Source organism: Diadema antillarum, unplaced genomic scaffold, assembly GCF_040938485.1.
Source record: "Diadema antillarum isolate AM-2024a unplaced genomic scaffold, OU_Dant_1.0 scf00000084, whole genome shotgun sequence".
NCBI classification, from domain to species: domain Eukaryota; kingdom Metazoa; phylum Echinodermata; class Echinoidea; order Diadematoida; family Diadematidae; genus Diadema; species Diadema antillarum.
Window position 1 is genome coordinate 580,312 of NW_027270973.1, and position 27,142 is coordinate 607,453.

At 39.5% G+C, this 27,142-nt stretch overlaps 2 protein-coding genes across 2 annotated transcripts; both read right to left on the reverse strand.

Annotated features, from left to right (window-relative positions):
* Positions 1-283: 283 nt before the first annotated feature.
* LOC139717880 (uncharacterized) lies at positions 284-2,458 on the reverse strand. The gene has a single exon (XM_071629368.1). The coding sequence runs from the start codon at positions 1,805-1,807 to the stop codon at positions 284-286; it is 1,524 nt and encodes a 507-aa protein (XP_071485469.1). The 5' UTR covers positions 1,808-2,458.
* A 12,444-nt stretch (positions 2,459-14,902) lies between these two features.
* Positions 14,903-25,059, reverse strand: LOC139717881 (splicing factor ESS-2 homolog). Its single transcript, XM_071629369.1, has 8 exons — positions 24,934-25,059; positions 23,723-23,903; positions 22,403-22,549; positions 20,928-21,197; positions 19,302-19,541; positions 17,805-17,911; positions 16,492-16,607; positions 14,903-15,476 (listed from the first exon to the last, which is right to left on the reverse strand). Exons 1-8 carry the CDS (start codon positions 25,054-25,056, stop codon positions 15,110-15,112), a joined length of 1,551 nt encoding a protein of 516 aa, XP_071485470.1. The 5' UTR covers positions 25,057-25,059; the 3' UTR covers positions 14,903-15,109.
* Between the last annotated feature and the right edge of the window lie 2,083 nt (positions 25,060-27,142).

The window sequence follows — 27,142 nt, forward strand, 5'->3', positions numbered from 1 at the left end:
CAGCATTAGTAAGTAGAACACAGAGTATGTCTTGTGGGATAACTTGATAATCTGTCACAAGTTGTTTGGATAAAAACATCATCAGACAAAAAAACAAAAACAAAAACAAACCAAACATAATTACATCATTATATCTGGTATGTAAAGGTTTTTACTTCATCCGACAACCTCCACATATATCCGAGAATACCAATGCACTCACATCTAAACGACGAAATTCTCTTCCCCCCCCCCCCCCCCCCCCCATCCATGGAGAACGATTTTGAAACCAAGAAGTAATTTCTTACCTGGACAAAGTAGGGTATTCATTGATCATTAGGTTCTTGAGTTTCTCGGCATCCATGTTCACCAGACTCTGTAACTCGTTGATCCTACTCTCGAAAGTCACTGTTGACTCGCTGGATTTTCGAGGTCTTATTCCCGGGATCGACGAGCCCTGATCCTGTGCTGACATTGACGTTGATGAGAATGACGAGGACGATGGGGCTGGTGGCGGGGACGTCGGTCCCGGGAAAAACGTGGCCGGGAATTCGTCGTCGCCTTCTCCAAAGGCAGAGTCCCTCGAGTCGGCACTGCCCTTGGCTGATCGCCTGCTTGCGACGTCGGAAACGTCGACGGTGATAGGGTCAACTGCTGGAGGAGGTCCGCGAAGTTCGGCGGGGGGACCTCGTTTTGGCGGCCAGACATCCGCGCTTAATTTTCCTGGAGTAGGTCGCTGTGACACATTAACAACCATCTCTGAAGTCTGGCTGTCATTCACAGAAGATTCTGACGATTTTCTCGAGGCGATAGGGGTCGTCCGTTTCGACGACGAGGAAGAAGATGAGGAGGATGTCGTTGAGGTCACTGAATTAGTTCTCTTGGGCTTAACGGAGGACGATTTTGATTTTGATTTTGACGATTTCGAATGGGAGGACTTTGAGTTTGTGGGTGGAGGTGGCTCCAGAGGTGGTGGCCCTGAGACAGGTGATACCACCCGATCTTCACCTCTTGCTCCACCACTGGCACCCTCTCCACTTGCAGAAGAACCAGGTGGACCCCCCTCCGCGACACTCTTCCCCATAGCCTGTTTCCTTCTCATCTTCAACATTCGCTTCCGTTTCAAATCCTCGAAAGCCTCGATGTATGCCTGAAGCTGCCAATACGTCAGTGCCTGTGCCTCCTCCGGTTTATCACAAAGAAATGCGTGCAGTACCAGGACCTGGTTTGCTGGGGAAGGGTCGTCAGTCATTTTGGTTATGATGGCGAAGACCTGTGGATGTGTTAGTGATCCTACCCCATACGTGATGTGATGCAGTGGTATAAAAAATGTCAAACCCTCCTTCTTCGGCTTTAAGAAAGGACCCGAGACCTCTCGACACATCATCCCGTCGACGTTGAACGCGAGCAGCGTCTTAGGCAGTTTCTGCTTCTCTCGAAGTTTGCATAGCTGGTGCACCGGTTCCTCGACGGCTTCGCGCCCGTATTCCGCATCGGCCGGCATCCTGCCCAAATAGTGGACGATAAAGACAGGGTACTCGTTGGGACTTGTCATCAACATGCCGGACATGTCCTTAAACTTTCGCCTCTCCCTCTCCTTGAGCTGTGCCTCCCGTTTCTGTCGGTCTTTGTCGTCGATGTTCGAGTCATCTTTGCTCCTCGGTTCGTCCGCCACAGAGTTTTCGGGCAAGTCGCGGGTGGCGCTCACCTGGACGCTGTGTCGCTTCGATCTCTTCAGCTCTTTTGCCTTTTCCTTCTCTTCCTTCTTCTTGGATTCCTCCTCCAAATCGACGCTCTTCTGTCTTCCGAACTTCTTGATGAACGACATCTCTGCGCCACTATCCTGTACAATTACCTTTCCACCTGGAACCGATTGTCATGCAGAACACACCTACAGCTCGACAGTGTGGCCACTGGAGCAACAAACACGTTCGGCTAGCTCGCAATGCCGTCAGAATCGTCTGCGAAAGAAGAATATCAGATCAGATCCTTCACGTTGTTCTGTCAAACTGGCGCGTTCCCACGACCTTGGCCGTGGGGCACCTCTCAACAAAAGCCAATTTCGACAAGTATTCGATGAGTTCTGCACACTACTGTGTATGGATGGCCCTCGTGTACCCGTCTCCACAAGCTGCACAGCGTGCGATTTGAGTTTTCCACTGAGAGTACACAAAAGGGATCGTCCCTCGCCTACGCAAAGTCAACAAAAGAGCGCCATACAATCTACTGCATAGAAAAAGTAGAAAACACCATTGCAGTCCAGACACAATCGACTTCGGATGCCTGACACGATTTTCACGGCGTTGTAAGCCCGCCGGCCCGTTTAACCGTTTCACGCCAAAGTCAATCCCCTTCTGATGGCTTTGAATTACGATGTCCTAATGTTGTCATACGATACTAAAATTCACATGACTCCCACATAACTTTAATCTGTTGATTGCCAAACTCCATTCCCACTGAATTTTCCCGTTGTTCCGAAGGCTAGAGCACAGGGCGCGAACAGTGGCGATCACACAAAATCGATGCTGAGCACTGCAATACGCTCAGCGCTACAGAAAAAAAAGCAAAAACAAAAAACGTGTTCGCCAGTCGCCGGTTCGCACCCCTTGCCCACATTCACCTCCAGAGGAAATGTACAGTGCACCGGTGGGACGTTATACATGCTGCGCACCCAGTCAGGCGTGGCGTGCTTGAAGCCATTGTTATCTGAAGAAGAAAGCTAACGGATGAAAGGAAGCAAAATGAAGGTGCATGACGAATCAGTTCGCCCCTTTTGAGATGCAAAGGAGGATTTGGGAATTCCGTTGGGCGATTGCACCCGGTAAGAAATACAATCTTATTGAGGCAGCTACTCGAGGGTGAAATCTCTCTGGTCTGTGAATATATAGACATCCAGTCATAGCCGATCTTCCTTCTTCTCGCAAAATTACCCGCAGTAAAATTGTCGTCTGAGACAGCAACTTGAGTGGATGGGTGAGACCAACAGACTGTATTTTGAGCATGGGTTCTGTGAGGGAGGTCGACGTCATGCTTTCTGTTTTCGCGTAGGTCTTTTCTGTTACATCGTATGAAATATATTAGGTTATTTTCTAATATTTTTCGGTTATATCATCATTCATCATTCAATCTCATGACCCGGAAGTCGAGGAGGAGTCGGGAGAAGTGATATGGAGATCGGTTGTCGCCTACCGGCTCTGTCATCTGTGCTGCTGCAGCTATACATTCTTTGAAGTTTTCCACCCAGGATTTGGGTTGTCAACCTCTGCTTCTGTCACATCCTAATGTCCCTTGCATATATATATATATATATATATATATATATATATATATATATATATAAACACTCATATATACATATATATATATATATTTATATATATTTATATATATATTTATATCTCCATATGTATATATGTGTGTGTGTGCGTGTGTGTGTGTTTTTTTTTTGTAATCGCCAAATATATTCTGAAACTTCAACGTTGAAAATTCAATCTATAATCTAGTTCATTCCATAGCTTACTTTTTCATGTTAATTTAAATATTTCTGGTCCACTCTTCTCGGTTTATGGATATTACTTATTACACCATTTTTGTCAATAGACAATAAAGCTGAAGAAATATCGAAAGCTTCCAGCTGGTATCTGGCGACATTCCTTGTCATTATTTGTCATATATATATTATATATATATATGTATGTATATATACATATATATATATATATATATATATAAATGAATATATATATATATATATATATATATGAATATATATATATACATATATATATATGTATATGTATATACAATATATATATATATATATATATATATATGAATATATATATACATATATATATATGTATATACAATATATATATATATATATATATATATATGTATGTATAGCGTTTGTGTGTGTGTGTGCGTGTGTATGTGTGTGTTTAATACATACACATCACATAGATGCCTACCTCACATTTCCTTAAGTATCTTTTGATTGATGTTGAATTCCGCAAATTTCAGTAAGCTTTATTACACGAGTGACTGCTTTACAGCCATGACCGATATAAATTCGTCATCAGTATCTTGCAGATCATGAAGCCGGTAAACACGAAAACAGGACAAGGCAGTGATCCTTCACGTGTTTACCCAGACCCGTCGCCAACATACTTACGTGATGTATTCGATGAAAATACACACACATACACACACACACACACACACACACACACACACACACACACATACAAACAAAAAACAAACAGATCCATTTACATGTTTATATAGTTATATGCATGTATATAAACATATGTATATTTATTATATTATAATAAACAAATATACATACATATTCAAGATATATATGATATATTTAATATAATTGCATAATACATATATATATATATATATATATATATTTGTGTGTGTGTGTGTGTGTGTGTGTATGTGTGTGTGACAATGATGCCACAGGATGTCACAGGAAGCTAGACTTTCTTAAAGCTTTGGACATGATTTTATGCCTTCATCAGCTCTATTTGCCTTTAAAACTAGTTTGAATGATAAAGAAATAAACAAATAGGACCCCATTTTTTCTCTCTCTTCTTTCTTCAAATCACAACAACAAATAAACAAAGGAGTATGGGATCTAAGCATGGAACAAAAAATAAGATACGTAAGAAGGGAATATAATAGAATAGATAGAATGAATATAACTGGAATGGACTTACTGTACTTTTAATTTTGATATGTTCATACATACACTTATTCGTCAAGTACTTTTCAAATGTTTCGTATAAGTCTGTTTTATTCTATATCATGTTATTCCTTCTATTTGTACAGAAATAGAGCTAATAAAGACATGAATGTCGAAATTTTCAAAAAAATCCTGCCTCCTGCGACATCTTTAACTTGTCATAGTTCATTCTATTACACCTGTAATACGCTGCAAAGATGGAAAATGCCAATATTATATCAGCATTTTGCAATTACACATATCATTTTACATTAGATACATCCTACACAAACTAAAATTGAGTCTGTGACATATTGATATAATGCAATCATGTTGATAATGTTTGAAGTGTTAATAGTTAATATCATATAAGTAGACTGGGGGTAGAAGTGCAAATGATTGCGCCGTAGAACAGTAATTTTGCATTTTTTATTTATACTAATAAGTTCATAAAGGCCTTATGCTAAAGTAGACGTTCTAGGCTTGCAGCCCCTTTTCCTTTCCTTGGAAATTTCTCTCTTGAATCTGTAAAATTCGCAAAGAGATTAAAATATGATTAATGGACAATGTTCTTTGTCAAAAAAAAAAAAAACTCACAAAAAACACTCACACACAAGAGAATTAGAGACAATGATTTAGAGTCATGTTACATGTGTGCTCATTCCTTTCATTTTACTATTTCCTTTCCCAGGACGGCATTTCTGGACTCCTTATACGAAAGATGGTGGTGTCATCTCCCCTGTTTCGAAATTTTTGTGAAGTTTTCACTTTCCATCGTTGAACCCCGAAAAGCTAATGATCTAACAACAACAACAACAACAACAACAACAACAACAGCAACAACAACAACAACAAAGACAACAACATCAACAACATCGACAACAACAACAACGACGACGACGAATCATTTGAAATGCAGACCACTCATACAACCTTGAGAGGCTGGGTAACCCACTTCTACTTTGTAATTCACAACGAATCTGGTTCAAGGTGAACGTTTGAAAGCTGAGGTAATTATTGAGGTCCACGCTTGAACCCCATGACTATATAGATAAGATCACGCTATGGAAGTCACAAATAATAGATATTATTCCTCTTTATGAACGAAAAAAAAAAAAAAACCTTGGTTATTGTTGTTTATCACGATATCTCGCCGACCCACTGTTGTTCAGCTAGGCGACGGAAGTGCCACAAGGGTCGCGGTTAACTCTCAAGCAATTAAAGGTGTAGACGAACCACAGCGATATCTACGAGTGCTCATACGTCTGGAACAAACAAGTTGGCGTCAAGTTTTCAGGTTCAAGGGTGAAATTGTATCTATGTATTACTCCTCTTAGTTTATTTATTAATTTTCCTCTTTAGTCTTTCTTTAGTATAAAAGTGGAATTGGGTCACTTGCTGACTTTGTTAAACGACAAAAGACTCATTCAAATTGTACACATGAGCACTAACTGCAAAGGTTACCACATCATTCAGATTTCCGCGCACGAGCACTCATAACAGAACACACAAACCAAACCTATACAGAATCTACTTCATTTTCCTGTACCCATATTTATCGCGCCTCTGACCGTAACACATTTAACACCAAGACAGTTTCAAAGCCACAAAACAACAATAACAACACCAGCTTTTAGGACCACTGTCTCAAGCAGGCCCGTAAGTAGAATTTCTACGGGGGTTCAGAATTAGAGAAAGTGGACCACTTCCGGGTTAATCAGCTGACAAGCAAATACAAATTCAAAACAAAAAAACAAAAAACAGTGCATTTTTTTTCGTTTCTCATGCCACTTTCGGGTTTCATCGCCTGACAAGCAAAAAAGCAAAATCAAAGCCTTTTGTACCTTCTTTCAATGCCCACGGAGCCTTGGAATACAAGGAAAAGTAGAAATCACGCGGTGCGTAATATATGTCCCCGCCGGAAGTAGCATTTAGTAGCAAAATGTACAATATAGGTAAAAAGATCAAGGTCAAAGGTCAAAGAAGTCAAAGGTCAAAATTCTATGTAGAAGATTTGAAGCCCTCACCTAGTGCCATTACATAAAGCAAACGGAATCGAAATCGGGTTAGAAATAGCGAAGGAGTAGCATTTTGTAGCCAATGTACAATATAGGTAAAAAAATCAAGGTCAAAGGTCAAAGAAGTCAAAGGTCAAAATTCTGTGTAGCAGTTTTGAAGCCCTCACCTAGTGCCATCACATAAAGGAAACGGAATCGAAATCGGGTTAGAAATGGCGGAGTAGCATTTGGTAGCAAAATGTACAATACAGGTCAAAAATCAAGGTCAAAGGTCAAAGAAGTCAAAGGTCAAAATTCTGTGTAGAAGTTTTGAAGCCCTCACCTAGTGCCATCACTTAAAGCAAACGGAATTGAAATTGGGTTACAAATGGCGAAGGAGTAGCATTTTGTAGCAAAATGTACAATATAGGTCAAAAATCAAGGTCAAAGGTCAAAGAAGTCAAAGGTCAAAATTCTGTGTAGAAGTTTTGAAGCCCTCACCTAGTGTCATCACATAAAGCAAACGGAATCAAAATCGGGTTAGAAATGGCGAAGGAGTAGCATTTTGTAGGCAATGTGCAATACAGGTCAAAAATCAAGGTCAAAGGTCAAAGAAGTCAAAGGTCAAAATTCTGTGTAGAAGTTTTGAAGCCCTCACCTAGTGCCATCATATAAAGCAAACGGAATCAAAATCGGGTTAGAAATGGCGAAGGAGTAGCATTTTGAAGCAAAATGTACAATATAGGTCAAAGGTCAAGGTCAAAGGTCACAACTGAAATTCTGTATATAAGTTTCAAAGCTCCCATGTAGTGCTATCATATAAAGCAAACAGAATCAAAATCGGGTTAGAAATGGCGAAGGAGTAGCATTTTGAACATTTTGATCACACACGGACGCACGGACAGACGGACACGCGGACACACGGACACACGGACACACGGACACACGGACACACACACGTTCGGAGCCCGTTTCATAGTCCCCTGCTCGAAAAAATGGATCTGGGGGAACACTCGTTGAGGTGTTTGTGTCTGGTGTTTGTGTCTGGTGTCCGTGTCTGGTTTCCCGATTCTCTGTATTGCTCTATCGATGGTGATTAAAGCCGAATCTTTCGAAGAAACAGACTTCAATCTGTTCGACAGATTTCATGTTCACTTTCTCTTGGTACCTGTGTGCCTAAATAACTACATCGTGTATACAGTTGTGTACCACACAGTGGCACATCCACTACAACTGTCACTGAAAGCTGAAATAATGCCATCTCCCGAACTCGCATCCATTGAACAATAATGACCAAGTGCAAACTATTAAAAGTACAGTTTACCATTGGAAGTAGTAATTTTTTAATGTTCGAGTTATCACATTTGGGGCTTAAGTGTAGGTCAGTTGTATCACAAAACACCCTACCATATAAACATTTTGAAATAAAACCTAAAATATAAGGAGATATCATTATTTTTCTCATTAAACCATAACTGAAGACGGTTTATTCTAGAAACATTTTTATTATAAATATTGTTCACATTTTGTATATCCGGATTAAAATTTTTACATTGGTTGTTTCTTTCCCTGACATTTTAGAACTACATGCATTTTGAAGCACTAAAGCTGGGTTTTTGTTTCATCTGCAAATGGTAAATAATGCCTTCAAAGATAATGAGCTTGCATTTGAAGGAAACAAAAACAAGTGCCAGTAATTACCGAACTACTTTTTACTTCTTCATTTTAATACATTTACAATTTTTTTCCCCTTTTAGATGGGGGTGGGGGTTAGCTTGTGAAAAGAAAAAAAAAAGGTTATTACACAGCTTTGTACATAATCATAGTACCTGACCTATACATCTAGCTTGGCTCTGAAGTGAAATGACATATCTTGTCCACATAGGACTTTGGTTAATGTGACAAGATAAATTTTCAGATTCTGCAAGATGTAGTTGCATCACTGAAGTCTAAAAATCAAACACTGTACAGTATGTCCCCCCCCAAAAAAAAAAAAAAAAAAAAATGCAATCGAATTTCCGCATTAATAACTTTCAGTATGATTGAATTGTCTGAATGATATTTCAGGGTTTAAAAATATAACATCTTACCTATATTTTGCAGAAAACCCCACCAAGTTTGGTTGAGTGGCCACAGAGAAATGTGGATTGTTGTTCGCATTCTCTAAATTCTTATGTATATGAAGATGGACTTGTCCTTGAAGCATGTCATGGGTCTGTTCTTCCAAGTTTAGCACTTTGATGCTCTTCTTGGAACTGCATATTAATATGTACACACAACGGACAGAACTTAGGGGGGAGGAATTCCTGACATGCTCTACAAAGATCCTCATTTGTCTTTGACAACTGAATAAATCGGATGGGGTTTTCTGTAAGATGTGGTATGTCATAGTTTCATAACCTGAAATTGTCTTGGATTGAATCATTAGTTTTAAAGTTATCATTACGGAAGGTCTGTTGTCATTTTTTTTTTTTTTTTGGGGGGGGGGGGGACATACGGTAAACAAAGAAACAATTGCACTCTGATCTCAACAAATGATGCCTCTGTATTTACCAGCAACCTAAATTAAATGCTTTCAATAGACAATGTCTGACAGTCAATATTCACTGGTCAATTTTCTGAACATTTGAATTTATTTTCAGATTACCAAATGCAACTTTGGGTGCTTGCATAAAGTCAAACATAAACAGTACCAAGTATTGCAACACAATACAAACAAAAGTACAGCAAGGAATGACAAGAAAGGAAATTTATGTACCTTAATCACATATGAAATAAATCAGTATGAATATAAGCATACACGACATATCTTTACTGATTGACAAATTGCCCTGCATCGACGTAAATCGACGTAAAAATCTTATTGTACCATGTATCTTGTGCAGTTCACAAGAAAATTCACAAAGATTCATATTCCTTCACAAAATGGGGGGAAGCATTTTTTTTTTTCAGGTCAATAACAACCACACACAGATAAAAAAAAAAGTAAAGAGAACTGTGGGTCTTGGGCTCATTTGAGCTTTCATGGCACTCCATCTGATGTTTGGACAAAAACAAAAACAGAAACAGGATTGGGGGGGGGGCACCATCGCCATTTGCACAAACAACGATCTTTTTCAATCATTGATGATTACTGCCAAGTTTGGAGGAAAAAAATAAAACCATCAATTTTAAGGAAGATGAAAATGGGGAAATACTTTATGTATGACACATGCCAGATGATGTAAGATCATACCTAGCTTAAGCCATGTAGCTCGGGTGTGCTGACAAAGATGAAAGAATCAGCATAAAGAATCTGAATGAATGGAGCAGAAACCTTCAACTTCGTGGGATGGTTTAAGATATCTTGTGCAGACGACATATTTAAAAAAAAAAAACTATCAAGGTCCAAGGAGAAAAAATAAGCATACAATGATTTTAATCGGATTTGGATGACACAAGACATTCACACCAATCAGCCACACATTTGATACATCACCTAACCTCATCAAAAAAAAAAAAGACAAAAAAAGACAAAAATAAATAAACTGGTCAGGAAAGATGAAGAAGAAGCATTATGAAAGTGACCACAGATCAAAAGACACTGAATGACTGATCATGAATATAAGGTACCAATCTCAGTAGACTCATCAGTCAGCAGGTGGATGAAACAAAAACTGGTATCAATCCAAACTTTGCCAGCAAAGTTTTAATTAAGAAATGCCTCAGATAAAATGTACACTGTATTGCCACTTAACAATGTTTGTATTTGATAGGTGCTATGCTCGTGCTCATTTTTCAAATAAAACACCATAACCTTTTACACACTCCTGTACAAGAATGTTGATCAGCTATCAGTTGGTACATAAAAAAAAAAATTCATAACAAACAAAAGAAACAAACAATACAGTCAAAACCACAGTACATTGTACAGGTATACTGTTAAACGAGGAATGTTCGTGGGCATTTTAATTTCGTGAATTTCACTAGAGCCAATTAGATTCATGATATCAAAATGCATGTGAAAGTTCTTTCCTACACTAATACGCATTGAATGTAAGAGGCAACTCACGAAAATATCACGCCGCGAAAAAGGCCGTGGGCTCCAATTTGCGAAAATTTCATGCCATGAAAATATTGTGTTCTACAGTATACATATTTCTCTGATGGGTACATCTATTCTTTCATTTCAGTCTAGCAAATATACTTACTTTGCCAGATCCAATGTGGTTTCCTTGCATCATCACTTTTTTTTTTCATTCGACTGGGGGTAGAAGTTCTTTCCTATATGTCAGAGCATTCCCTATTGGTCCCTAACCTCGCCATGTCATATCACATAACCCTGCCATGGCAAAAGGAAGTAATGAAATAGTATTTGAAATCACACCACTGACCTCTTATTAACAAGCAAATAAAAGTTTTCATTAAGTTTTTCTTTTTTCCAAGGCCAGGATGAAGCACTGCAGTGGAGTAAAATTCTATACGGTAAATCCCGAATGTCAGGGGTTAAATGATATGAGATGTCAACGTTAGGGAGACAAAAAGGCCCAAATTCACAAAGGTGGTACAATCTTTGTCCATGGTGTAAACCATGGACAAAGATTGTACCACCTTCGTGAATTTGGGCCTAGATGTCAGTTGCTAAAAGTCAGAGGAATCTAAAAATTTCAGTCAAAATATTGCATCTAATATCACTACCAAGTTTTGCAAAATTACAAATATCTATCTCTGATATTCTTACTTCTTATATTTTCCCCACTCACATTATTACCTCTGATATTTTCGCCTCCGACATTTTTACATCTGGTGTTTTAGCTGGAGCATCTTTACCTCTTAACGGTTTTACTTCTTAAGTTTTTGACCCTGCCAGTTCAACCTCTACTTTTTGTTTCAAACCTTTAAAGGGATGGTACAGTATTAGTGGAGATGAGAATTGGGCTTTTAACTCTTTGCGAGAAACCAAGAAAACACTTCTGATATAGTACAGAGCATACCATTTTAAGAGGAATTCAAAGTTTATTTGATGAAAATCGGGTTTGGAATGACTAAAAAATCCAAAAACAAAGTAAAACAAAATGATCGTAATTAAGTGTGGGTCCCACACTTTATTAAAATCATTCTTTTTTGGATATCTCAGCCATTTCAAAACCAAGTTTCATCAAATAAACATTGAATTCCTCATAGAATTACATGCTCTTTCATATTTCATAAGAGGCTTCTCATTATCTCACCAAAAATGTTAGAAACCTGAAATTAGGTCTCAACCAAAACTGTACGATCCCTTTAACATATGTTTCTGACACTTTCACACAAAGCCAAAGGACCAGTAAGCACCTCAGCAAAGCAGTGTCACAGATATTATGATGTTTTGAAACTTTGCAGCTCCAACACAGATAATTTTGGTACATTATGCAACATGGCTGGTAACACCATTTCTGCCTGGTTTGATTACAGATTGTGCTGAGTAATCACCATCTTCTTGCAAAATCACATGTCAGCAACATCTCTTTACTTTTTTGCTCAATTTGGTAATTTGGTTGAAACATCACAACACATTATGCAAGCGAAACCACTGTTGGCTATTGCTAGAAAAACAATGAAATCATCCACATGTGCATCATGACAAATACATAGAATGTTTGGAAATACTGTAGTAGAATGTGCCACACTGCTCCATAAAAAGACACCTAAATCTTGTCTTTTTATTCATTCATTTATCTCTGTTTTTTTAAAGTGATAAGAAAATTCTGAATGTGCATGGAAAGACTAGTTTGTGAACTCTTTCACTTTTTTAGTATACTTTTCTTTGGTCATCTGTGTGTGCATGTGAGAGCATCTCAATGCTTGAACAGCAGTCTATGACACTGATGAACTGATTATTAATACCCACATGGTTTAATCTAAAAGTGTTGCCATACCTCTGATGAATGGTGCTAGACATGGTCATTTCAATATTGACAAATCCCTGCTGTTTTTAGCGTTAAGAGACATACTCTGAGAACAGCAAACACATTTTCATGCCTTGATGAAATGGCATGCATAAGACTTTGGAGGTCTCTGCCACACTCCTTAAAGGGACGTTCCAGACGATTTTCATAATTTCACATCATGTAGTACATAAATCGACAACTTCATGTACAGATTTATGGAATTTATTGTGGTTCTTGAGCAGAGAAACAACACTTTGAAAAACCTTAAAACAAATTACACTGAACAAGGATGATGACATAGGAGGTTCACATATTTCAGAAATGTAGCAGTGTAATTTCATTACAATATCGCTTGCTTGCGAGTTCACCTGTGTATAATCTATGCATGCCTTCTTCTTTTGTTGTGCTTCCTTGAGCCCCAACTCATGCATTCTTATGGTTACTCTGCCATGTCTTCATCCTTGCTCATTGCCATTTGTTCTAAATTTTGAAAATATTCTTATTCTTCATCCAAATTATCACAAGTTCTGAAACTCTGTCTTCAGACTAGTAGAACTAATTTATAGTTGTTCAAGTGTAAAAATCTGAAAATCATCCGGAGGTCTCCTTTAAGACAGCTGACTCACATGGTATTTTTTTTAGCCTTGTGATGAAAGACTGCCATCTATCAGCAGAGGTTGGTCATTGATTCTGCTGGACACCCAAAGTAAAGTGGCACAACATTCACATACTGAAAAAAAAAAAAAAATTGCCCCCTTTCTTGTATCAGCACCAAGTATGACGTCCGTTCCATATCAACTCAACACATCACAACTAGTGTTATTTTGTGTGTGTGTGTGTGTGTGTTTTGTGTGTGTGTGTGTGTGTGTGTGTGTGTGTGTGTGTGTTATTTGCATTGCAATTTGTTCTACATTACTGCCATGGAAGCAATAAATGGTTGTAAACAAGCACCTATGGGACCAACAGCTCTAAGGCCCCTCTGACAGATTAGGCAACGAGGGTAGAGCACCTTGCCTGGGGGCATTAATGATGCCGCCAGGGGACTTGAAAGATGGACATCAGATTGACAATCCATCATCTTATCCACTGGGCCGAATGCATAAAACAAGCAATTGCTTGTAAGCAATTGCTTCAAGCAAAAGCACAAGCTCGTCTAGTAAAAGGTGTAGCTCAAGCAATTGCTTAAATACATATGCATAATCTTTTGCTTGTGCACATACCTTTTGCTTGCATTCAGCAAGCAATTGCTTAGGGTTCAAACAATAGCGTCACGCCTGTGCGAACACAAGAACAAAGGCGAGTGTGGCAGCATGCATTTGAAAGGGCATGTGTGTGCGGAAACATTTCCTGACATAGCAGAAGAGCTATGAAATGACACTCATAAATGCACACACAGACGCACACACACACAACTATACACACACTCGTATTACTGGCTGATTCCCACCACTGCTTACAATAGCCCGCATCTGCCAGATCGCACGTGGAGAGACATCTCCTTGCTCTCCACCGAAGTGAGACATCCTACCTGTTTTTCATCAAATTTTGCGTGCTAACCACTGGACATTCCCGTTGTTGAAATGAAAAATTTCTTACTCTACTTAAGAGTAATTTCTTGTAGATTTATACCACTCCTTCACAATTGTTGTCTTTCTTCCATGAATATGAAAATGATACTTAAAAGGGAACGTCCTAGATAAGCAAAAGCTCAAGCTCATTTTACAGAGCTTGGAAAATCGTAAGCAATTGCTAGCTAAGCAATTGCTTGCGGACAGCAAGCAATTGCTTGTACTTGCTAGCAAGAGCTTCTGCTCGCAAGCAATTGCTTGTTTTTATGCATACGGATTCGAGTAAAAGGCTAGCACAAGCAATTGCTAGCGTTTATGCATCCGGCCCACTGTATGTTGCTGCCCTCCATTCACCCTCTACATTGTAGATGCTGATGCAAGAAGGTCTGCATTTCATTGGAGGTCAAAGGTCGTAATGATAATGGCGATGTATGTCATAATGTCATATTTCGTCTACACGAGACAGACCTATGCACTTTGCCCCATCTAAGATTGCTCATATGATGAACAGACAGAAACCAGTAAGGAGCAGACTTACGATGTACTTCATTCATTGCATCAGAATCTAGATCCAATGACAAGCTTCCTGGGCAGAAGACTTTGACAGCAACATTTAGGCATGATGCACTTGTACTTGATAGCCAGTGACTGCCGTTACTGCAAAAGTGGTTATTTCAGTGCGAGTAATTTTTCACACTTGACGGGGTAAGATGAATTTTGCATGTTCTTAATTCTGCGGAATCAAGACGTTTTACTAGCGGAACATATGATGTGTAAAAATATTCACGTTTTCATTTTTGCGCTGGTTTCTGGTCGCGCTAAATGCGCGAAAATTTCCACACCATGAAAATTTCCAATTTCATAGTAATACATCTCAGCAACAAACCAGTCTGGAGTCCATCAAAGCTACCATGTGATCCAATCTCAGAAATAGTCTGTGGCTTTTTTCCTCGAAGGACCTGAAGACGTCCTCTTTGGTAGGTCTAGTAGATTGTCTGTCAAGCTAGCGGGCTCGGACTGGCTTCTCGTCGAGGCGGGGCTAGCCCCAACAAGTTGCTGCCCTCGCTTGGTGGCCGGTGACTTCCCTGGAGTCAGACCCGGAGTCCTGTTCGGTGTTCCGCCTACAGAGGGAGTCCTGCTGCCCATGGAGCGAGATGGGGACGGTGTGTAGCTGGCACGTAGCGCCTTGTCCGCATGACCCACACTCCGCTGGACGAGTTTCTGGGCAGCAGAGGACAGTGTTCGTATTCTTTCCATGGAGTTTACAGAGCCAAACCTCTTGGGAGATGGGCTGTGTGATAAAATGTGAGTGACATCGTATCAGTCAGAAAGAACCTGCCATAAATACAGCCGCAATATGAAAAGCATCACTATGACACAGCACATTAGGCATGATATGAAAAATCTATCCTAATAACTTCGTCATACGTAAATATCCCTTTCTGTATCCAGTCTTATTCAATAGCAAGTCAAAACACAATGTGACATTTTGCTTGCTATCTTTCATCTAAAACCACAACTGCAAATAATTTACAAAGGTACACAAACAATAGTACATGTACAGGTATATTAAAACATGATGTGATTTGATTTTGAATCATGATTTTTTTAATTCGGTTGTTGAGAAAGCAGAGAATTTCTGAAAGCAAGCAAAATAGGACCGACAGCTTCAAGTCCGTTTAGAAAGACTACGTAGTGAGGTTTAAGTGTCTTTCCTAGCAATACAACCACACCACTGCTACCAGGGAAATGGAACCAGGAACCTAATGAATTAAAGGTGCATGGTCCCCATGTTTTAGTCAAATGCGTACGCGGGCGCACGGCGCAAGTTCCCTATAGAGACCTACGCTATCGACTCCTCTTTAGCGCTTACGCTTTGGCCCACTTCCCCGAGTCCGAAGAAGTCCGATCCACTGTAGTCAGTGGTCCGATCACAGTTCGGCTCATGATTCGGCTGAGGGGGATGACAGCTTTAGCAAACTTCTTTTGTGACGTCATAATAACAAGCACATGTGCACACACCCTGGCATTACTACAGACAGTGCGATGCGCAGAGAAGATTACAAAGGCAACGTTACTTAGCAACACCCACGCATTTTACTCTTGATGACAGCTCAACTTCGGTAATCTTTGTATCAATGCTACGGTGATCGGCAGCATCATCAACAGCGCCCTCTACACTATCGGGACTATGCCCCTTTAATAAACCATGGTCTTATCCACTGAGACACTACAGCTATTAAAGCAGAACAAAACAAGCAGGTCTCCAAAAAAGAAAAACTGTACAACCCTCTTTTCCTCTTTACCTGACAAGATTCTGGGTGACCCTCTTGAGGGCCTCCTCTTTCTTGGCACGGTTCTTCTTGGTCACTTTGTCGACCAGCGACAGACCAAGCCTCTCCTTCCTTGGAACTCCCGGCATCTACCACAAACAGAAATATGTACATACATGAAACGCCTTCGTCCAGCTCAGAGTCTAGTTCAGTTTCACTCAGGAGTCTAGTTCAGTTGCACCCAACTTCCACTTTTCCTTGGTTTAATAATTATCTGCATCCAAGTTTTCATTTTCTTTTCTTTTTTTAATGGGGGGGGGGAGGGCTAATTCTCTTGAAAAGCAAAAGAATGTCACAAATATACAGATACTGAGGTATGTGAGTCTGCTAGTGTTTATTATAGGGACTGTACAGTACTGGTTGAGGTGGGAATTCAGGTTTATAACATTCATAAGTAAGATAATGAGAAACCTCTTATGAAATATGAAAGAGCATGTAATTTTAAGAAGGATTCAGCATTCATTTGATGAAAATTGGTTTTCAAATTGCCGAGATATCAAAAAAAGTGATAATAATAAAAGGCGACAGGCCACGCCTTTTATTAGGATCTCTTTGTTTCACCTTGATTTTGTATATCTCAGCCATTCCAAAACTGATTTTCATCAAATAAACTTTTGATACCCCTTAGAATTACATGCCCTTTGACATCTCATAGAGTGGTTTCTGAATATCTGGCAAAATGTTAAAAGCTAAATCCTCACCTCAACCAGAACTGTACAGTCCCTTTAATCATTAAAAAACAAACAAACACATGATTTGGTGTAATTTTGTCAACAGTAGTCCTATGGTGATGTCATTTAGAATTCAAGCATTCAAGATTCAAGTGATAGTCACAACTACTTTTGATGCTCATCACTGAAATCTTTGAAAACAATTTGCTCCATTAATTCCATTCATTCTGCTAATAACTTCTTATCCAATAGGTCCACTACACAACACTGACATATTCCAAATCTTAGGTGTCATGTGCAACATAAAACGGCATTGTTTGAATTCACAGAACTTGCAATACACAAATACGTATATACATATACAGGTACAGTGTTGTACATGTATATTCATTCTGTATGCGTATAACATTCATATACTCTAAATGAAAAAACAAAAGAACAATTTATCATCAATGACTACAGAAGGCGTCAAAGTCAAGTGTGACCCACTGCTGGTCACCTGTGCAGACATAGTTTTCAATTCATAAGCAGGACAGACAGTCAGAAGATTAAAGAGCTGTGTCACAGGAGTGACAACTATACTACATGTACATGTAAGTGAGCATTGGGAGGTACCTTGAACTGCGGACCTCTGACCACAGACACGGGTGTGTCACCCCCGTCCAGCCTGAAAGGGGTGCCCTCGATCTCCCCCCATGTCATCATGGGTGAATCATTCACACCTGCAGGTCAGATCACAAGAGTTTCAGAGTAGGTGAACATGCAACGAGGTGACAATGAATAAACACATTGCTTTCATGTAGGAAACAGACATAAAGGACAAGTCCACCTTCATATTCATGTGGATTGAGTGAATGCAGCAATATGAGTTTAATAGTAGAACACTTCAGTGATAGTTTGGGGGAAATCAGACAACCTGTTCAAAAGCTATGAATTTTCAAAGTTTCTGCACAGTCACTGCTGGATGAGAAGACTACTACAGTGTATGATGTCACATGTGCAGAACAATATTTATAAGGAAAAAAAAAATTCACAAAACATCTTTTTTTTTGAAAAAAGTACACATTTCCTATCTTGTCACTGACATATGTTAAGGGCAATATTATTCTCACTGTCTTCTGAAAGAAGCAAGTCAAGTGTTCTTTCATTATGAAAGAAAAGGGAAAATATGTTGAATTTCCTTTATATTTTCTTCATATCCTTCTACACATGTGACATCACAAGCTGTAATAGTCTTCTAATTCAGCAGTGACTGAGCAGAAATGTCAAAAATTCATAAAAAACATTTGAACATATTGTCCGATTTTCCTCAGACTCTGATGTTTTCTACTAATATTGGTGCATTCACTCAATCCGCATAGCAAAGGTGAACTTGTCCTATAGGAAAGGCAAAAATCAACAAAGATAGCATGCAACCTCACAACAACAAAAAGAAACAAAGAAAGAGAATGTATATCACTGGTTCAAATTTGCAAGTTGTAGTCATTTTTATGTGTACCTCTCATCACAATTTGTGAATGAGCATTACTGAATAATGTGTTTAATATAGAGCAGCATAGCTCATCTAATGAGTGTCAAAAGGGCATTATATTCATGAACTTACTGTAATATTAGCCACCTTCTGGCTCTACTCTGGTATCACACTCTTGCTGTAACCTATTTCTGCCTACTGATTGTATATCCGGGAACTCTATTCATGTACATACAGTGTACACACACAAACCTTACACATACACATACATGCAAAAAATATACACATGTCATACAAGTGTACATTTTTTCTCTGTTAGTATGTAAAGAAGTACGGTCGGGTGAAACTGTCCCATTCAGTCGAGCAAAGCCTGTACGGAAATTTGCCAGATAGGAAATGCCACAAAGTAAACTTTCTTTTATATTTTCAAGCTTAATCACATAACTTCTCAATTCGTCCAATGTCATATCTTAAAAGACTTGAGAAACAGTGCTTTATTGAGAAAAAGGTTTATATCAGGCTTTGTGGCACTCATGATGTTAAAACATCTACACAGTGTATAAGAATTAAATTCATATTACGCATGAATGTCTCACTGAACCAAACAAAATCCTGCAGACAAAGAGTGGACACCAGCTCACCCGGTGCTGGAGAAGGTGTGGCCACAAACCCATACCCATTGACCGTTGGCCCTTCCGCTGGGTTGGTCTCCTTCCCATCGGGTCCCACCTTCCCGTCCCCCTTCGTGGTCCTTGCGAATGTTAAAGTCTCGCTCGTATTGGGTCTGGCGAAGGGGTCAAGGGTCAGTCTGGTGTTGGAGTGAGAGATTTCTCTCTCCTTGGGCTTCAGCATGACTTTCTCTGCAACACTGAGATCAACACCTGAAAGAGCAAGTGTAAAGTGTAGCCCCACGGCGTCACTAACTCTGCATCCACTCCACTCTTTAAGTGACTAAGTCTCTGTGGCTTTGGTACTGAAGGAATATACAGTTGCCACTGTTTAATGAGGACTCCACTAAATTGGATCACTGCTGTAATGGGATATCATATTTCTTTTGCAAGCATGAAAACTTCAAACGGGATGAGATGGCAGTTAAATGGGACGAAAGTTACATGAGATAATCACACAAAATGGAAACTTTGCACAAGATTTCTCTTTCTGAAGACGGCAAATTCAAAGTATTAACAAGAAAATGTAACCATTGGTGTAGACAATCTTGTAGTAGTCATGAAAACTATGTATACGAAGAAATGTTCGACAACATCTGCAGATTCATAGCTAGACGTACAGTACACCACAGAGTCCATCAAGCATGCTAAACCCAGCATGACTCCTAAATGAAATATGCCTTCATTTGTATTTCTGCATATCGATATGTGTTTACTGAACATAAAGTACCGTCAACAGTGATGTAAAAAACTTTGGTGAATGCATATAATTACATACACTATTTGAGTTTGTGGTAATATTCAAGTATGTTTGTAGTTAAAGTGTGATAGGAAAGCTTGTGCAATGAACTTTGAACTGTACAGATGACATAACTCTGACTGCTATAAATCACAACAGTTCCTTAATCAGGGCAAAGGGTCTTACTGTATATGCCAAATATTTTGCGAGGTTTTAATTTTCGCAAATTTCTCAAGTCAGGTGCTATTCGTGAATCTAAACACACACGAAAATATCAACGCTGCTCCCGATATGAATGTAACATGCACACATACATTTCTCTGTTCAGTACTGTGTTTGACAATCGCGAATCTAACCACTTGCAAAATTGTTGGGAAATCCCGATAAAATAAAACCATGGTTATCATTTTCAGTAAAAATGGCAGCTCTCTGACAATTTTTACTCTTTGTTAGGGCCCAGCCCACTGGCGTTTAGGAAGATTTGCGTATGAATTGCACGCAAAATTGATTTATATTCGCTAAGCATTTACAACCAAAATTTCGTGCAGCTCAAAAATTCTGGCGACGGAAAATCATGCCTCTGCAGATAACTGCAGATGTGTGCAGACGTCTGCCGACTCATAAAAGCATGTTTCACGAATATTGTGGATGTTTAGCGAATATAAAAAAATTTTGTGCGCAATTCATATGCAAATCTTCCTAAAACCCAGTGGGACCGAGCCCTTAGTTCCTACTGTGTGTAATAGCATGTACACGCGTATAGTATCATAGGTTTGCCTGGATTACATTGGAGAAGTACAATATGTTATGTTGCTGGATTTTATTGACCAAATTGCTGACACCCTTCGATCATGGCATACCTTCAGGGACATACATGAGGGCGTTCTTCGCCTGGTAACGCCAGCCATCCACTGAGTTGCTGCGGGACTCGATGGCCAGCTGTTCACTGCTCTTCAGCTGCAGCATGCTGGCAGCCTGCTCCTCGTGGTTCTGCTCGGCCTCGTAGAGCCAGGCGTGCTTCTGCCGATGTTTCTCCGCTGACTTGGCCATGATCTCGCTGAAGGACTCGTTGTCTTCACTGGTGTGCTTTGCCAGGTACTTGTCCAGGGAAAGAGACGTGTCACTCTTGGCTGTGCAACACCAGGTTGAAAGAGAGAGAAAAATAATAACCACCCTGATGCATGAATGCAGATTTGATCTTGAAAGAAATCCCCTCTAGTAAGAGGCCAAACACTCTGTCCCTCAGATTAGATATAAGAGACTTTCTTTATTCAAGTGTTGCACAAATTTGAGACCAAATTTGCAACTTTTACGAAGCTACGCCCACTTTTGTAACTACAGTCAAACCTGCCTTAGCGGCCACCTCTCTATAGCGGCCACCTGTCTATAGCGGCCACTGAAAAATCCCCCCGAGAGAAAAGCCATGTTAAAGACCCTGTATATAGCGGCCACCTGTCTAACGCGGCCAGCGGCCACAAATTTTGTTTCCCGCGGTAGATTTTAACCTGTCTATAGCGGCCAAAAACCCGATGGAGCCGTAGCCGAGCTGATAATTCAGGGTGTTTTTCTGCTTTTTAGCTGTGCCAGTCATTTCTGGGCAACATTCAGTGATCGCCACCGTTGCATTCATCACTTATTCAGTCACAATAATGCACTAATTCATGACTGTGCACATGCTACATCTAGTGTACTGTGCAACAATTTCATAAACACCGGCATTGTGCTATGCATGATACACACGTGTGCATACGTACACACATAAATGTACATGTATACAACGATGATACATGTACATGTAAGCAATGCACACAAAGTTGGATTACCTGTCTATAGCGGCCACCTGTCTATAACGGCCACTTTTTCCGTATCCCTTGGGTGGCCGCTATAGACAGGTTTGACTGTACATGTCTCCCCAAAATGGGTACAATTTTGTGATTTTGTGTACATTTTCTATGGAAAACAGTGCTCCATCATGAAACTAAAAAAAACCTGATTATTTTCACTATTGATCACTTTGATTGTCCTCAACTTCCAGCTGCGCGCCGTGCCTCGCCCTAGCAGAAACTAGAGCATGCATATGCAAACCTCAAAATAAAATCCATAAAATTCATAAAAATTTCTGGATCACTACCAAAATTTAATCATCAGTTTCTTGCGTCATTCTCAACCTTTCCTCTAAGATACATCCAAATCCATTCACAACTTTTTGAGTTATTTTGCACAGGGGAAAAAAATAAAATAAAATAAAAAAAACGCTGATGAAAACATAATCTCCTCCCTTGGTAGAGGTAATAAGTGCTGTGAGTGGTCTGGAATGGGCTGAAAGGAGTCTTACATTTTTCTCCCGGCTGAGTCAAATCTTCTTCCTCCTCCTCCAGTGGCCTGTCCTCATTCTTGTAGTCTGCGGTGGTGCTCCGCGGCGTATTGCCGGGAAACTGACCGGGAATGGGAGTCTCAAAGGTTGACGGAGTCTGGTCCCGCTCTGTGTAAGGGGCAAAGATTTAAAGTTGGAGCAGATTTCAAAGAACAAGATTTACTATCGGAATGGCAAGTGATAAACTGTTTATGTTCTACACTAACACAATATAGAATGATGCACATAAACCACTAAATTGGTATGATACAGGTCATCACACAGTATAAGACTTTCTGCTTTAAGAGGGGCTGACTGCATAGTATGTTCAATTAATGTCACAAGAGTAGCATATAGGATATACAGGGTATATACATGCACATACAGACAACACAGGGCTTGCATGGGAATATACAAGGTAGTCCATGTATGAATATTAAACTTAATAAAAGGAAAAATGTAAGTGCCAAACACTACTTATTTTTCACAATTTGATGCCACAATTCCTGAAATGAGGTCTCAATGATCCCACTAATTTTTGCAGGTGGTGACTTTTGTAAGTGAAAATGCACAGAATGTTTAAACCCCAGGTGGAACAAACATAGCAAAGAGATTATCAGTTCCTTGACATCGTGTCAAGACTTGTATTAAAAGTTAAGTAACCTCCCTCAATGGCATTTCAAACCCTTCAGATGGATTACTTGGCATGCAACTCCTTCAGCAGTCATCATCTATATGATGCTCTCTTCATTTAAGCATTGCTTGAATTTGTACTCTAATTTCTACAAAGAGATAACAATTGTAATTTTTAACATATTGATTTGCCATTTAATGGTTTGGATTTGCACAAATCTTTTTAGAGTGAAGTTCATAGGGCTATGTTTGGGTCTTGAGAATGATAAATACGGCTTTAGCAGGAAAATTACAAATGTACAGTGCAAAATCACTAAAAACTTTCTGGCACTTATGCATTTGCTTGTAACTAATGCCACAAATACTGTATCATGTGCCACACATGCATGGCATGAATGACATGCGGTATGTGTGTAACATTTCTCAAATATAATATTTTGCAAATTTGAACTAGTAAGACAATTTTAAGAGAGGCTCACTTTGAAATTGAGAAATACATTGACAGAATAAAAATAAGTACTGTATCATCCCTTTCAGGGAAAGACCTAGTGATTTCCAACCTCGGGGACTACATAACGTGCTAATAGTGAACATGCTACAACAGACAATTCAACACTCTATCATCGTCTTGAAAAATTCATGCACAACCATCCACTCTAATTTTCTGACCTTGGAGTGGTGTGATGCCAGAGGTGCCAGGCCTGGAGGTACGGTCAGTCGAGGCGTACTTAATGGCCAGTTCTCTCATCTTGACCAGGTCGTTCTTCTCCATGGCCTCCATGTACTCCTTTTGAGCCTTCAGCTTCTTGAGGTCAGGGAAGAAATCCCGCTGGATAATCTTCTCTAGATCCTACAAAAATTTAATTATTCATACAATCATTGAGAAATGCACACATTGCTAATAGTAATACATAAACCTTGCATTACATTTTGCAGTGTTTTGCCGTGATACACAACTGGTGCATACAAACATTAGATGTTTATTCACCCAAATGTGAATCCATTGTATATCACAAAACAAGAGATAAATGCATGACTATAGGTGTGTCACAAACTATAGCAGTAGAATCTGTCGAGCTGAAATCAGGTTGTAAATGTATCACTGAATTGTAACTCACAGAAGAAACTTTGACAAGGTCTGATGATTGTTCAAGCAACATATCTGTGTTGACAGCACCAAATATGAATACACATGATGTATTTCCAAATGGCACGATTCACTTGTGCAATGCTAGACTACTGCATTATGAAGTATATCCACTTCATTCTGTCATGTGGGCAATGTTTAAAAGCAGTGTCCAGTAGCAAGGTCAGTTTGTTATTGTTAGAATTTGGGGTCTTATTTTACTTCACATGTAATTTCTCTGGAAGCAGTTGTGCATATTCTCAGCTCTCAAGTGTTAACTATTATGATGGACCTACATGATTAGATAAGTTTCAAATTTGAAGTGGCAATAATGACAGACAGGGCTGCACACTAACCCATTTTTTTTTTGACTGGTCCCACCTGTCTGTAGGACCTGTAGGTACCCAGTTTTTCCATTTGTTACTGGTCCATTCCAGAAAAAGTTGCTGGTCTGACAGTGATTTTTACTGGTCAGGGACCATCAGACCAGTGCCAGTGTGCAGCGTTGATTATGAATTTCTCTTTTTCATTGATATGGAGGTATGTGAAATTTGGAGTATTTGGAAGGCACTGAGAAATCTCTCAGTTGATACGCTTTGTAGATGACCACATAACTAACACATAGAGTAATGGTACTAATGAATTTTGATGATATTGATGATGATGATAATGATGATGATGATGATGATGATGTAGATTTTGCATGGTTTTCAAAATAATAAAGGGTCCACTTGTGAAGTCTCATGGTACTCACGCTGACAAAATCCTCCTCATCCAACACCTTCCTCTTAGGTGGTTTCTTCTTTGTGGTCACGACATCCAGCTCGGATGAGGCTGCAACGGCCAGGGCCTTTTCACCAGCCTTCACCAGGGCCATGTTATCCTGAATGCTTCACATTAAGAGTACAGTAAAGGCATCAAGCATGTGTTCAACTTCATGCAAATGACAGTGACTCCATTTTAGCATTCTCTGAAAAAAAAGTTCAATTATGACTCTCTTTCATCCAATGTACCCCCCTCCCCTCCCCCAAAAAAATTAGGATATAAATATGTCTCTTTTCATATCCACTTTCAAAAACATACAGCTGGAAAATTTGAAAATCGGGTAATCCCATAACGCTATACTATAACAAGTCGGCACCTACTTTATAATTCACACTATAAATAAGTGTGAATTTTAAGTTCATACCTTCTTTTCAATTTATCATTTTGAACAAAAAATCTTTCTGCTAAAGCAACTAACAACTTTAACATGTCAAAGAGCAAGCAACAGAGCAACAGCTACAATAGAGCTATACTGTCCTGTACGTTTAAAAATTAAAGGGATGGTATAGTAGAGGATCGAGTACTGGTTGTCTTGAGGTGAGGATTCAGCCTTTAGCTTTAAATTGCAAGATACTTACCAACAACTATATGAAATGAAATTCTATGTGGAGTCCAAAGTTCCTTCAATGAAAATTGGTTATGAAGTGGCTCAGATATCCAAAAACAAAGTTAAACAAAGCAATCCTAATAAAACAAAAGGGTGGGTCCCACCTATGGCCACATTTTAATATGATTGCTTTGTTTTGGAAATCTCAGCCATTCCAAAACCAATTTTCATCAAATAAACTTTGAATTCCTTTTAAAATAATTAATGTGCTCTTTCATATCTTATATTATAAGAGGTTTCTGATTATAAACACCAAAGGCAAAAAATCATTATAAAAAAAATTTAAACCTGGAGCGTCTAGCCCATATAGAAAGCTAAAGCTCTATAACTAATCAACTACCAACTAGACTAAAGCTCTATGAACTGTCTAGACCTAAGCTCTATGAAAAGCATTCAGTCAAGACGAACTATTTCCCTTTCAAGAAACTGTTGTGAAATTGACACTGATCTACTGCATTTCTACCGACGGGACCCCCAGGAGGGGTACCCCAGAATAACATAAATAGAAAAAAAAAATCAGGGGAGTTCGATGTCGACAGATCTCCTTGCAGTGATGCCAAGTTCAACAAAATTTTATGAGTGAGATTTTCATGACTCGGCATCTCGGCATGCGAATGTGCACGCGAGCGAGGGTGTGGGAGGGGTTTTTCCCCCCTGTGGCCTCCCACGGTAGAAAGCTTTTTCAATTTTTAGCTCTTAATGGTGCGATCAGGTGCATACTAAAGTGACTATTTTTTACTTACTAGTATTTTGAAAGACAAAAGGGAAATATACCTTCATTTGCACCTATCACTTTAATTTTTTGAGCTATGCTCATTATTATAGGCCCAAGTTGCAGACTTCGCCCCATGCGTGAGAAAAATGGGTGCCATGCGTGAGATCGTGAGATGGCCCCTAAATGCTTGAGTCTCACGCAGAATGCGTGAGACTTGGTAGCTCTGCTCCTTGTAATGTAATTGTATAGATTTTCATAGCTGCCATTCCATGGCAATCCATTCCCATTAAAGAGCTTTTTTACCCACACAGAATCAAAGGAAAGGGACCGTTGCTTCACCGCCTTCTCCGTGATCTTAGTCTGGTCACAGGGAATTCAAACAGTGAGAAACATTTAGTTCATACAGACCCGATAAATAATGAGGAAGAATACATACATACCATCTAAAGACGTATACTTCATATAATCACTCGTATTATCTTCGTTTTCATCAACGTTACGTAGGCCGTAGCAGCATACAGCGCAGGACGTGAAGGTGAAGTGCAGTGTGTCATTCCCTGTTGTGGGTGTTCAACGTTTTGGTACGGTACGATCACGCAGTAAATATAGTACAGTTGTACATACAGTCGTTGTTGTACATGTATGTACAATTTTCTTACGTTTTGCTTACGATCGGATACTTCATAGCTGCCCCACATGAGTGTGTGTGTGTGTGTTGGGGGGGGGGGGGGGGGAGGGGGTGGGGGAGGGGGCGGTCTATCGCCCGGGTGGAGGAGGTTTCTGTAGAATAACAGTAGGCCTAGTATTTTATTCAGA

Excerpts from the sequence above, each read along its gene's own strand:
- LOC139717880 (XM_071629368.1), bottom strand. The coding sequence starts at position 1,807 with ATGTCGTTCATCAAGAAGTTCGGAAGACAGAAGAGCGTCGATTTGGAG.
- LOC139717881 (XM_071629369.1), bottom strand. The coding sequence starts at position 25,056 with ATGGCCCTGGTGAAGGCTGGTGAAAAGGCCCTGGCCGTTGCAGCCTCA. Across the intron at positions 22,550-23,722 it reads TGGCATCACACCACTCCAAG|AGCGGGACCAGACTCCGTCA; the intron begins GTCAGAAAATTA and ends CCCCTTACACAG. Across the intron at positions 21,198-22,402 it reads GACTCAGCCGGGAGAAAAAT|CCAAGAGTGACACGTCTCTT; the intron begins GTAAGACTCCTT and ends GGTGTTGCACAG.